At 47.6% G+C, this 13,841-nt stretch overlaps 1 protein-coding gene across 12 annotated transcripts in view; it reads left to right on the forward strand.

Moving 5' to 3' along the window:
• Positions 1-13,841, forward strand: part of CACNA1D (calcium voltage-gated channel subunit alpha1 D) — a 429,655-nt gene that overhangs the window by 352,904 nt on the left and 62,910 nt on the right. For all 12 annotated transcript variants that reach the window (XM_045051390.1, XM_045051405.1, XM_045051417.1 and 9 more), the window contains 7 exons: positions 1,854-1,968; positions 2,350-2,419; positions 3,283-3,349; positions 4,099-4,246; positions 6,864-6,993; positions 10,267-10,326; positions 13,651-13,757. In XM_045051390.1, the coding sequence (XP_044907325.1) occupies positions 1,854-1,968; positions 2,350-2,419; positions 3,283-3,349; positions 4,099-4,246; positions 6,864-6,993; positions 10,267-10,326; positions 13,651-13,757 (697 nt within the window). The remainder of the gene's footprint in view (positions 1-1,853; positions 1,969-2,349; positions 2,420-3,282; positions 3,350-4,098; positions 4,247-6,863; positions 6,994-10,266; positions 10,327-13,650; positions 13,758-13,841) is intronic.

Consider the following 13,841-nt stretch of genomic DNA (forward strand, 5'->3'; position numbering starts at 1 on the left):
GAATCAGTGTTTTCTTATTGTGCTCTCCTTGCAATGAACTCTTGGGCCAGAGCAATATACCCGCTTTGGGTCTGCAGAGAAGTATTCCCTGGCCACACTCATTCCAGTTACATGCTGTGTTTTCTTTGTAATACCTGTATCACTATCTGAAACGCCTAAGTAGTTTATGTTCTGTCTCCCCCAACTAGAATAGATGCTACGTGGCAGTAGGGACCCAGGTCTGTCATGCCCCCAGCACCCGGCACAGTCGTCAGTGTGAAAGAGGTGCTGGGTGGATCTTTTTGAATGAATTCCAGAGCATACCACTGTTTAGAAGGGTCTGGGTAATGCTTCTAAATACAGATGATAGGTGTGAGCTCTTAGAAACCATCTGTTGCGAACTTGTAAAATTTTCCTATGGTTTATTACTCTGGATGTGCTTTCTGCTACCCAAAAGAGTTTGGTGTCACTGCAAGCTTTACAGTAATGTAAAGATACATTACTTCTTCATTGAGATCATTGCTAGGAATCCTCAACCCAGTTAGTCCTACACTGATCCCTGCCAGAGCCACAATTACCCCTCATCTGTCAGAGGAGTGCTCATGTTACCAAGCCGTCGCCCATTCCAGGACAGATTGCTTCCCCAGGCTCATTACATTCTGCTTAAAAAATAGTCTAACATATCAAACGCGTTTTTGAAAGTTTTAATGTAATTCATTCATGTATCTATCCTCTTTAAAGACTTGAATAGATTAGTGCAGCGTGATATCCCCAGAAGGTATCTCCTTGTCAGCCCCTTGCTAGGTTACTTTTGTGTTACGCACCTGAGATTGCAGATTGCATAGGCCCTGTGGGACATGGGTGCCCCTCTCCTGTCTCTGAGTTCCTGGGCTCCCACAGTCTTCTACCCAGATGACCATGCATCAGCCAGGGAGAAGCATGGTCAGAGAAGGAGCTGTCTTGGCTTATTTCCCTCTGATCCCTGTGCTTCTCAAAAAAGTATTGAACTGCTAGTGAATAAGAAATAGGCATCTTCTAGGAAATTTGGGAACCTTATTCAGAATTTTTTTTTCACTATCATCCAAGGAAGACACACATACAACATTAGAGTAAGAGCCCAAAACCTGATAATGCCTTCACTCACTTCACTTTTTAGTATTTTAAAAAATACAATTCACCCACAATAGTCAAAGATATAGCTACGGTGTGACTATTCAAAAGAATAGCCTGGCACCATCTGACAATACATCAGCGTTTGCGGAATGAATGAATGAATGAATGAATGAATGAATGAATGAGGTATCTGCAAATTCTGAAGATCATCTCAAAAGAGAAAGACTCAAGACTGTATTGTGCAGTCATCATCTTGTGGAATCATCATTTGATTCACATGTAGCCTTTAGAAGGGTCTATTTTGGAAAGCACGCCCTGGATATAGGTTATGGGTGTGTGTGTTTTAAAAGAAACAATATGCATAAAGCAAAATGCATAAAAATACCATGTTTATGTTATGGATTGTTTTATGCAGCATGTGTTATAGCTACAGATACCTGGTGTACAGAGACATACACATATGTGCCACATATGCACACGGATGAAAGGAAATGTTGAAATTTGTAGGTTTTCATGGGTTTTAGTGAACCTTAATTTTGCTTCTTTCCAGACTGTCTTCTACAAGTTTCTAGGTCTTGTTTTTGTTGTTTTTGTGTTTTAAACAGGGTCTGGTCCTCTGGTCTTACCATGTAAATACAGCAACTAGGGGACAGTCACCTGTTACCAACCTCCCAGAACACAGAGGGATGTGAGGTGGCCATTATCAGTGACACATAGCTGCCTTTAGAAATTACGTTGTTCCCTTAAAATATTCACACTAGATATCCTACTGAATGTCTTCTTGGCCATCGCTGTAGACAATCTGGCTGATGCTGAAAGTTTGAATACTGCCCAGAAAGAGGAAGCTGAAGAGAAGGAAAGGAAGAAGATTGCCAGGTAACTCCATTTTCACCCAAGGATAGAATCTTGGGCAGAACCCAGGCCCTCAGCTCTTATTTCCTCAGAGCTGAGAGTCGGAGTCACACGTCCCCATGCTTAAAGAATCTCTGTGGTTAATTTTGGTGGCATAAAATAAATGATGCGTTCAATGCTGATGAGCTCTTGGATGAGAATTTTAATAAGATGATCCATGTAATAAACCCAGTGCACTGGGGTGGACAGGGAGCTCTGAGGATGGGTTGTGCTGTGGTCTCACTGTTAGGGTTGTTTCCAATTAAATTCCGTCCTTCATCAGGCCACTGTTGATTCAGAATCTGGATTAGCATTTTTATACATAGCAATATGGTTACTTGGGTTCTCATGTTTTCTTCTGTGTAGAAAAGAGAGCCTGGAGAATAAAAAGAACAACAAACCAGAGGTCAACCAGATAGCCAACAGTGACAATAAGGTATCTGTCCTAAAACAGTTCTCCTCTTTTTGTTTCACTATGGGTCTGTTGATATCATCATAAATGTACCATTTACACTGGGAAGGTATCATGCATGATATTTTGGTGTGAGGGTATGACACACATTATAGATGCTGGCTTCCCAGGGGGATTCTCAGTGAATTTAGGCAGCTAGCTGGTTATTAATCAATATTTCACCAAATAACTGGTATGGTAAATATTTGACTGGTGGGACTACTTATTTTTTCTTTATTGGAATTGTGTCACCAGACCTGACCTGTTATATCTTCTCAGTGGGGATTAAAATCAAGGATGTTAACAGATGTCTACCTCCAGAAGGGATCTTAGGATCTGGTTCTGGGTACTCAGGGCTGTAGTGTCAGACTTCATCCCACTCATGACAGCTCTGGATTTTTTATTCCTTTGTTTGTTCCGCGAGTCAATAAATACTTACTGAGTGGTTAATGTGTGGCAGATACTGGAAATCAGCAATGAACAAGACCAGTGAGGTCCCTCTGTGCATGGAGCTCACATTCTAGCAGGGAGACAGGACCTCGCAGTTACCATACAGTGTGTAGGACAGTGTTGAGTGGGGAGGCGCATGGATGGCGGTGCTGGCTAACCATGGCTGGATAGAAGTTATACCCGTTTTCTCCTCATTTGCCCTCAGAGCTGTGTCTTAAGCAGAATCATCGACGGGGACACTTGCTGTCCCTATGCACGCACGCACTTCTGTGCAATGTGCACTTTGGAGAGAGTTTCTCTCCCTGCACTGAATGGCAGGGTCGAGTCTGTACTTTGGTCCTCTGCGGTGCATTGAAGTCAGAGTCTCCCCTCCTCCCAAGCCCTCTCTGTCATCGTAGGTTACAATTGATGACTATCGAGAAGAGGATGAAGACAAGGACCCCTACCCACCTTGTGATGTGCCAGGTATGGTGGCAGAGGCCGGTGACAGGCTCTCGGTTCAGGGGTGATACGGCTTTGCTACCACTCAGTGATCAGAGGCTCAGTCTCTGGCTGGCTAGCCCAGCTGGGGTGCATGGTGAGCAGCGAGGCTGCCGAGGCTGTGGGCCTCATCCTTGTGGCTGTGGAGCAGTCAACCCTGCTGCTTTCCTCGGTCACCCAGGTAGCTTGCATAACTCAAATTCCAGGTGGTGGGGAGAGAAAGTGTGAGTGGATCAGGGCAAGCCCCACCTCTGGTGGGAAATCTCTCTAGGAGGCAACCAGCCATTACTACTGTTGTTATTACTGCCCACCTGTCCCTTTCACATTTGCTGGTGCCTTACCTTTATTGGCTGATGTAGCAGGGACTCTGGGGGCGGGGGTGCCAGTGGGGTGGAGGACACTGATCGTGTGTGGCTTGAAGCCCCACACACAGTTTTCCAGGCAGAAGCTGAGCAAAGCTACTGGGGAAACAGCCGGATGCTGGGAGTACTGCACTGATACCTTTCACCTTTGCTCAGGCCTGGACTTGCCGGGCCCTCCTTCCCAGAACTGCATGCACTCACAGACGGGCACACTTCTCGGCCCCCCACAGGCACTCAGGCCACATTCTGAAGGGTTTTGACCAATGTAAGGCGATAGATGTGAAAGTTGACTCTTCACGTGAAATTTAGAATAATTGAAACCCAATGCAACCATTATTTCATGCCTACAAAAAAAAAGTGTCTCATTTAAAGTAGGGGAAGAGGAAGAGGAGGAGGAAGAGGATGAACCCGAGGTTCCAGCTGGCCCCCGTCCTCGTAGAATCTCAGAGTTGAACATGAAGGAGAAAATCGCCCCCATCCCTGAAGGGAGTGCATTCTTCATTCTGAGCAAGACCAACCCGTAAATACCTGCTTTCTGATTTCATTGTTGCCGTGTCTCACCTGTCCCCCTACAGATTGCTTGAGGGGGGCTGGAGGTGGGGAGAAGGAGGGTGGGTCACAGCCCCTTTCTGTGCCTGTGCCTCCGAGCCCCTGAGTCCTCGCTGACCCCTCTCTTGTTCCAGCTTGCCTTTGCCCTCTGCCCATCTCTCCCTGGCCGCCTCGTTCCTGGCTATTATAGGTATATGGCCAGGTCCTGGGAGGATGCCATCCCAGATTCTCCTCCTCCTTAGTCCCTGTACTGGTCAGAGCCCACAGCTCAGGTGTCCACGGGTTGCTACCTGTGAGGCGTTTCCCATCCAGAGGACCCTTTCTTCATGAGTGGGTCTTCTGTTAAGATGCGTTGGGGATGAGAATTTTGCAACCAAGTTCTCCACAGCATCTTCATCCTGAGATCCAGATTAGTTGATCACTTTTCCCTATTGAGTTTGATGGCAACAAAGTGATATCGCTCGATGATATTTTATAGGTGGTAGCTATTCAGCTCCATGCTATCCTGCTTAAAGTAGCATTTCTCGTGGTAAAACGATAAGGTGCTCACTGGGAGCCCGGCACTGCAAGTGCGGTAAGAAGACAATGTTTATTAGTAGCCAGTTTCTAGGTTTTCAATCATCTGAGATAGATGGCATCCCTGGGGGAATGAATGGCTCCTGGAAGGGTTTCTAGAATTGCAGAAGCAGTCCTTGGCTGTCAGAGAAGAACCCTATGGAATTCACAGTCCCCAGGGAGACACAGATGGGAAGAGAGGCTGCTGTCCTTAGTGACTTGAGGATCTGATGGTAGTTTTTACAGTGTGTCACTGTAGAGAATTTGGGTGTCTCTTTTTAAAAAAAGGTACTCACCTGACGTTACTGATGCCTACGGCTCACTGGGTCTACATATATTAAAGGAATGGACTGATTTCCCCCCCCCCCCCCCCCAGAGCTGTGAACACTCCTGCCCTCCCTGCCTTGGAAGGTTCTCCCCAGACTCACCTGCTAACAGCTTGCAAGCCCTCCAAGGGCACATCCCAGCATGAAGCAGCCCCACAAGGGAGGATTTGAAGAAAGGGGTCAGTTTCTCATAAAGTTGACTCCAGTTTTGAAAGTGAAAAAGGACAGGGCACCTGGGTGGCTCAGTCAGTTAAGTATCCGACTTTGGTTCAGGTCGTGATCTCACGGCTCGTGAGTTCAAGCCCCACGTTGGACTCTGTGCTGACAGTTCAGAGCCTGGAGCCTGCTTCCGATTCTGTGTCTCCCTTCTCTCTGCCCCTCCCCTGCTCACGCTCTGTTTCTCTCTCAAAAATAAATATTAAAAAAAATTACAAAGGAAAATAATTTCAAGGGGAAGATATATGTATTCTATAGGCCAAAAATAAAGTCTTTTAAATTCTAAAGTCAGGTGTTGAGGTTAAATTCTAAAGTCAGGTGTTGAGTCTGGCGCTAACTAGCCTGTGGGACATCAGACAACGGCAGGACGCTGAGGACCATGACATGGTATGTAAGATCCCCGCACGATTCTTGCACGGTGCAGCTTTCTCTTCACTTTCTTGGGAGTGCTTGTGGGTCAACTCCAGAGTTTAAAAACAAAAACCTACTTAGGACAGAATCTCCCCATAACAGGAGGTTTTACCAAACCCATGACTACTGTAGTCCTTTTCATACAGCCAGGTGACAGCATTAGAAAGGGGTTGCTCTCCTTCCTCTTTAATTTGTATTTATTTTTTCATTTTTAAGCTTATTTACTTTGAAAGAGAGAGAGAGAGAGTGGGAAGGGGCAGAGGGAGAGAGGGAGAGAGAGAATTCCAAGCAGGCTCCACATGGACAGCATAGAGCCCGACGTGGGGCTTGAACTTACGACTTGAGCTGAAACCAAGAGTCGGATGCTCAACTGACTGAGCCACCCAAGGGCCCCTTAATTTTTATTTTTAACTGAAGCACAGTTGACGTACAGCATCATATTGGTTTCAGGCACACAACATAGCAATCTGACCGGTCTGTGTGTTACACAGCATTCGCCACGAAAAGCGTGGTCGCCGTACAACGTCATTGCAATAGTATTGATGATATTCCCTATGCTGTACTTTTCATCCCTGTGACTTGTTTCTTTTATAACTGGAAGTCTGTACCTCTGGACCCCCTTTACCCATTGCTCTCATTCTTGTGAGCTGCGGCAGTGAGCTCTGAGCTCAGATTCCTTCCAAAGGTAGGCAAAGGAAGCCACTGGGCTTCATGTCATGGTGGGAAAGCGTCACAGTCGACCTGGATTGGAAATCTCCCTCAGTCTTTACTAGCCTTAAGACCTCTCACATGCTTAAGCCTCAGTTTCCCCACTTGTAGCAGGATGATAATCCCCACTTTTAAGGACGTGATGAATGCTGTGTATGGAGCCCCTCCTCCCCCCACAGAGCTGTGGCACTGTGGGTCCTCAGGGTCTGCCTTCCACGACTTTTGAAGGGCTGAGGGTCAGGTGGCTCTGGTTGGCCGGGTTGGGGCAAGGACAGCTGTCCTCTGCCTGACTTGTCACCTCAGAGCAGCGCCAGCATGCAGGAGGCACTGGCCGTGCCGAGGGCTGTGTCCATGCAGTGGTTTCCCCCACAGGATCCGCGTGGGCTGCCACAAGCTCATCAACCATCACATCTTCACCAACCTCATCCTCGTCTTCATCATGCTGAGTAGCGCCGCCCTTGCCGCCGAGGACCCCATCCGCAGCCACTCCTTCCGGAACACTGTAAGCCACTGAGCAGGGCCAGGCGGGCGGGTCTCCCTCTGGGATCAGCACCCGTCTCTCTAGCAGGGACTGTCACGCAGGCAGGGCTAAACGTTAGAGGAGGCCTCTCGTTCCCCCAGGGGTATTTCAGGTTTGTGAGTGCCAGAAGAGTTTTGTCTTATCAGGACAGACCTTTTTTGAATCCTGTCCTCTAAACTTCATCTTAAACACTCTGCAGCAACTTCTAGTGTATTCAGGAGCCCTGCTTCTCCTCCCGTTCGTCCTTTACTGCCAACATTTTGGTCCCTGTTTTCCCTTCCCTGGTCACATTCACATCCGTGCCTGTTTTGAGATTTCTGCCCAGGTGGAAGCATCCAGCAGGAAGGAAAAGTAAAAATGGAGCCAGGTACGTCATGTGCCCAGAAGCTCTTCCTTAGGGCTGGCGGGAAGGCGTGGAGCCCGCCTAGGCTGAAATTCACAAAGCTACTTGGTTTCGCTACTCAGCGGAGGGGTTGGGTGGAGTGGGGGGGATACAAGTGAGGGAGCCGACGGCGTGTGGAGCCAAGTGGTTCAGTGGAGAGGAAGGCTGGCGTTTTGATAGGGCAGGAGGTGGTTTTACAAAGAAAACAAAGAGACAGCTAAGTTGTCTGTTATCGGTCTGTTTCGTGCTTTAGGGAGAGCACATCTGTGCTGCGCAGAGACCGGTACCTCAGGAAGTTCTTGCCCAGGTGGGTCCCCTCTTAGCAGTCAGCTCATTCGGCACCGAGAACAATCCCGAGGCGACACAGCTTCAGAAGACCAGTAGACTGTTGTCTGCTCTGGCCTGGAGACTGTAGTGCAGTCTCAGGTGGTTGTCAAGAAGCCCAGGAGAGGGAGGCCCACGAGTGTGTGAAGCCGTCCGGCATTGCTGCCCCTTGTGGTTCGTGCCTCTCTGTGTCCATCCGATTTTTAGAAATTTGAGGAGTAAGGCAAATTACCAGTACCCCAGGATTTTGGTTGTGACAGTCAGGCCTTGTGCTCTATCTTTTCGTTTCCAGTCCCGTTGGTTTGAAGCCTGGCAGGCCCAATGTATCAGGCTGATAAAACACGGGCGCTCTGATATGCAGATTTTAAAAAGACTTTCCTCCCAAGGCACATGTTGGTGTTGATGTAAAGACGAAGGCTGTGCATCTGTTTGAATCTGCACTCACAGATCAGGGCTCTTGTTAGAGATTCTGACACTGTCTCTACATAAGCGTTCAAATGGAACAAAGACCTCGGTGTCCTCAGGCCCCATCATAGAAATGAGGCACAGCGGGTAGAAGCTGTTTGGGAAAAAAATACTGTTATTGAGAGACGAGGTCAGGAGCTAGTCTAGAACACAGATTGGCAGAGTTAATTTACACGTGGCCCCGCCCGTGTTCTTATTTTTATTGTAATTGCTTCCCCATGAGTTTATGTCCCTGCTGCTTTTTCCAAGAATGTTATTATTGTTTTTAAACAGATGTACATATTTGTATGTGTATTGCTTTTAAAATACTACAGTGTTTATTTTATTGTGGTAAGAATGCTTAATGTGAGATCTACTCTCTTGATAAATTAAGTGTACAAGACGGCCTTCTTAACGGTAGGGACTATGTTGTACAGCAGGTCTCCAGAACTTACTCATCTTGCATGACTGAAACTCTATCTCCGTTGGCCATCTCCCCATTTCTCCCTCCCCCAGCCCCTGACAACCTCCATTCTACCTTCTGTCTAAGGGGTTGACTACTTTAGATACCCCATGTAAGTGGACTCATGCGGTGGCTTCTCCGTGGTTGTTGTGTTAACTTAGCTAAGTTATTAGTGGAAGAGGAGTGAATGGAGAAAGAATAACCTGAATCTAAGAGCTTTGACCTCTGGCACTGGGTCGAGTTGCTGACATGTGGGCAGCGGTGTCTGTCTTGGCTACACGCGTGCTTTTGACATGAACAGTCCTGCCGTGACCTCGGATGGGGGAAGGGGCAGAGGCTGGCCGTGTACTGGAAATACCTTTCGTTGCCTGGCTAGAATCACAAATACACAACAGGCTTCCAGCAAAATCTGTAAATCTCAGAACGGAAGTGGTTTGAATAATGAATGCCCTCTGGAGAACTTCCTTGGAGAAGAGCTGGCCTTTGCTGTAGGTCCGTCTCCTTACTGTGATGGAGAGTAAAGGACTCCCCTGGGCTGGATCCCACACTCAAGTAACAGGGTCCGGGGCTCACTCCCTGCCCAGCCACACCGTGACTGGCTGTGCGACCTGAGCAGCCTGCCCGCTGACACTCCCACAGTATCCTCTTCTGTTACATGAAGAGAGTTGGTCTGGGGGTCTCTCCACGGTCCCTTCAGCTCTGATCTTGGCCTCTGCAACTGGCAGAGTCTTGGCTGCCATCTTTGTGGCTGAGGGTTCCCCGTGAGCAACCTCCGTTGAGCGGTCAGACTCTTGGTTGCTGGCCCCCCTGCCCCACCCACCTACCTGCCCCCATGGCTCTGAGAAGCAGCAGGGACCCCCAAAGGGTTCCCTGAGCAGGACTCAGTTGGAGGGTAGATGATATTTTCAGGAATACTGATAAAAGCAGCCTGGACCGATTATTCAAAGGCCAGGTCAGTCTGTTCTTTGAGTGGGCCAAGCTAGGTAAAAAACAAAAACCCAGTGTTTGGAGAGAGCAGTGTTAGATGCAGAGCAGGACCATAAGTAGAACTCTTCTCTGAGGACTTATTCAGCCCTGCACACAGGTGACGGAGGGGCATTTCCACCCTGTTTTCACGGGCTGGAATCGGAAGGGGCATGTGGAAACTTCTGGCCCTGTTGGATGCCACTTAACATCTTTATTTACATTTTTCCACCAAACTGAAGCTCAGCTATATGGTGAAATATGACACCATATTTCATTCTTCTAAGAACTCCCTTTAAAAATCTGAAACGTGTATAAGGCTCCGGTTTATCTGGTGTCACAAGTTTGTCCATGTTGTGCGCTGATGAGCAGAGGTTATTAACAAAGCGCTTTTAGAAATGAGCTTCTGTCTGTCCATGACACGAGACAGGGAGGAGAGTCCGCATGAGTGGTGAAAGGAGGTAAGTGTCCCCAGATGCTCTTTCTCGGTCACAAAGAAGAGCTGTCACTGGGCCGGGTGGGGCATTTATAAGCGTCTCTGCACCTGCCTCCAGAGCGGCAGGCTTATCTCAGGGGAGCGGGTGTCTGACTGCAGGTGGGGGTTCTGCCCATGGGCGCGCACGCTGTTGGAGTTCATCCCGATGCCTTTTTCTCATTTCCAACGTGTTGTACCTTGCAGATACTGGGTTACTTTGACTATGCTTTCACAGCCATCTTTACAGTTGAAATCCTGTTAAAGGTAACGGCTTTTTCATTGATCCTCACGTACTCTAAAGCAGCTGTAGCAATAATAGTTGCAATTCTTTGTTTACTTTCCAGATGCTAGGTTACGCAGATTATGTCTTCACTGGTACTTTTGCATTTGAGATCGTTTTGAAGGTAACAGGTCCCACAGCAGTGTGTCGAAGGGGCCTGCTCCTGTGTGACACACGGCAAAGAAGCGTGAAGTGCTTTTGACTATTTTTTTTATTTTTTGCCTTCTGTGATCAAGCTACACTTTTTTTTGTAAACCAAAGGATTTTTTTTGTTCCTGTAACCATTCAACATGTTTTTGCTGTTTCTTTTTAACCTTTAAATGCATGTAGGAACTTCTTTGGCTTCATAATAATGACTGGAAATTATTTTGCTCCTTTTAAAATATATCCTCTGAAATGTGTCATCTGACAACAGACACATCACTATGTGTGAACCTTCTTCCACCTTTCCTGACCTCAAAGTCAGAGGAAAAGCATTTATCCTATGAAGGGAATGTATCTCCTTTCATTTCTTTGATGGAATGGTTTTCAGTGGCCTAAAATAGTAACACACTATTTTCTTGCAATGGGATTTGCAAGATAACCTATTTGTGTTAAGATATTTGATACGCTTTAATGGATGGGCTTACATTTACACAAACAAAGGAGCACCCTTTGGACAGGGCGCCCTAAATGTACTGCCCATGCATGAGCTCACAGTTGCCATTGCTGCATGGTTTGTGTACAGATTGCGAAGGCCACCCGGGCCCGGCTCGTTCCCCGCGCGTGCCGAGGTCTGGAGACCCGCAGCAGAGAGCCAGGAACACCCCTGACGTGCTAAGTGGCATGGGTCACTGCAGGACCGGGACAGTGTGGCCCGTGACAACTGTCAGAGCAACTGTGTCCCAATGGGGAGACAAGATGAGGAATTTTCACCACAATTTCCTTTAAACCAATTTTGGGTTTTTACGTGTGCATCTCAGGAAAAAGAAATGTATTTCGTGTTCGACTACTGTAGAACTTGGGCTCTTTACAAAATATTTTATGAAACGAAACCTCGATGAGCTTTGCCAGGGAATGGGGTACTTAGAGTTCCTTTTATTTTCAATTAATAAAAACATTAGCACAAAACCAGCCAGTCTCTGTTTAAACCTTTGTTAAAAAATCTAAAAATTCACATTCACTTTCCTGCCTTTAAGCCAGTGAATGTGGCCGACAGTTGTCTCCTAAGTGGGTGCGGGGGTTAGCTGAATCTAACAGGGCCTCCGTCATAAGGAATACGCACGTAATGCACAGGGGGTGGGGTCAAGCATACTCACCCTGCCTCTACTTCATCCTGAGCTGTCTTTTTTTTTTTTTTCCTTATAATTTGCCGCCTTCTCTTCAAACTGAATGGGGAACATGAGCCACTTAATCTGTTAGCTCAGCTCATCGAGGTTTTATTCTACTTCCCACATGTCTAAGTTGTTAAATGATTATCATCATTCGTGGGCTTTGGGGCCAATGAGATACAGGGTTATTTAAAAGAAACAAAAAAACCATTGTTGCTTTTAAATTTCTGCATATTTGCCTCAGTGACTTAAGTATTCTGAGTTTTCTTCATTTAAAACCTGTGTGAGAGGGTGGGAAACAAGCTTAGAAACCAGAAGGATTCAGACAATGGAGACTCGCCGAGAAGCATCTAGCATCTGAAGCGGTGGTTCCTGCTGGCCGTGGGAACACTGGCAAGGCTATATGGCTATTCGGTTGAACCACAGCAAACTGCCATTTGTGTAGGTCAAGAATGGTGGTGTGTTGGCGATTTTATATGGTTCAGTGTAACTGTTTCATGACTCTGGCCCTCCTGTTCTATACACCCCTGAGCCTCCTTCATCTTTTTTTTTTTTAATGTTTATTTATTTTTGAGAGAGAGAGAGAGAGAGAGAGAGAGAGAGAGAGAGTGAGTGGGGGAGGGGAAGAAGAGAGAGAGGGAGACACAGAATCCGAAGCAGGCTCCAGGCTCTGAGCTGTCAGCACGAGCCCGACACGGAGCTCGAACTCGGCAACAGCAAGATCATGGCCTGAGCCGAAGTTGGATGCCCAACTGACTGAGCCACCCAGACGCCCTCCCCCCTCCTTTTTTTTTTTTTTTTTTTTTAGCACACAATGAACCCTGTGTACTTTGCTGTTTTTGCTCTGGGAACGTCCTCACTAAACTCCTTTGTGCATCGCCAGTAGGCACCTTTCTGGGGCACCTGAGGTGGTGCTCTGGGTGCACATGACATTGACTGCAAAGCAGGGCAACTGCCCTGGGGAGAGGCCTATGACAGCTTCCTGGCCACACCTTGCATGTGCTGGAGTCACTGGGCTTGGAAGCACCACTTTTTTTTTTAAACATTATTTTTGAGGGGCGCCTGGGTGGCGCAGTCGGTTAAGCGTCCGACTTCAGCCAGGTCACGATCTCACGGTCCGGGAGTTCGAGCCCCGCGTCAGGCTCTGGGCTGATGGCTCAGAGCCTGGAGCCTGTTTCCGATTCTGTGTCTCCCTCTCTCTCTACCCCTCCCCCGTTCATGCTCTGTCTCTCTCTGTCCCAAAAATAAATAAACGTTGAAAAAAAAAATTTAAACATTATTTTTGAGAGACAAAGAGCGTGAGCAGGGAAGGGACAGAGAGAGAGGGAGACACAGAATCCGAAGCAGGCTCCAGGCTCTGATCCGTCAGCATAGAGCCCGACACAGGGCTCAAACCCACGAATCCTGAAATCGTGACCTGAGCTTAAGTCAAATGCTTAACCGACTGAGCTCCCCCCCCCCCAGGTGCCCCAGAAGCACCGTGTAAACTGGATGTCTTGCTGGAGGACCATTAGCAGCAGGCAGGAGCCTAAACAATGTGAGTCTCTGTGAACAGAGCCTATGAGCTTTGGGCTCCAGCACTTTCGCTAGCCACACTGTGAAGGCACGCTGGGGTCAGTGATGTAGGTTCTCCTGGGGCCTCAGGGGCCAGAGCCGGCCTTTTGTGGGGCAGCCAAGTTACCTGATGAGCAGGGCCATGCGGACACTCCTGGGACAGGCTCTTTGGACCTGCCCACGTTGGATTCCTACTTGCAGTTTACCATCACTGATATGAAGTCTAGACTGGTCTCCTCTGAAATGTGTCTGAAATCTGCTGCCCCATTTCCATTATTGAACCAATATCTGGTTGCTCAGCCCTGCTGGTTTATATGTCTGGCTTCCTAATGCATGCTTGTTAATAAAGTACTTTCCTGGAGGTTTTGTAAAGAGCCCAGGTTTCTTTTCTTCTGGAGAGAAAGAAAAAAAAACACAGTAAATCACTCATGATTCTGTTAATAGATGGCGACTTTTGGAGCTTTCCTCCACAAAGGGGCTTTCTGCAGGAACTACTTCAATCTGCTGGATATGCTGGTTGTCGGGGTATCCCTGGTATCATTCGGGATCCAGTAAGTATTCTGGGGTAGGCGTGAGTGTGTGAGCACAGGACTCTTGGGCAGGATGGTTTCTGTGAGGGATTTTAACATAATTCA

This window comes from Felis catus, chromosome A2, assembly GCF_018350175.1.
Source record: "Felis catus isolate Fca126 chromosome A2, F.catus_Fca126_mat1.0, whole genome shotgun sequence".
NCBI classification, from domain to species: domain Eukaryota; kingdom Metazoa; phylum Chordata; class Mammalia; order Carnivora; family Felidae; genus Felis; species Felis catus.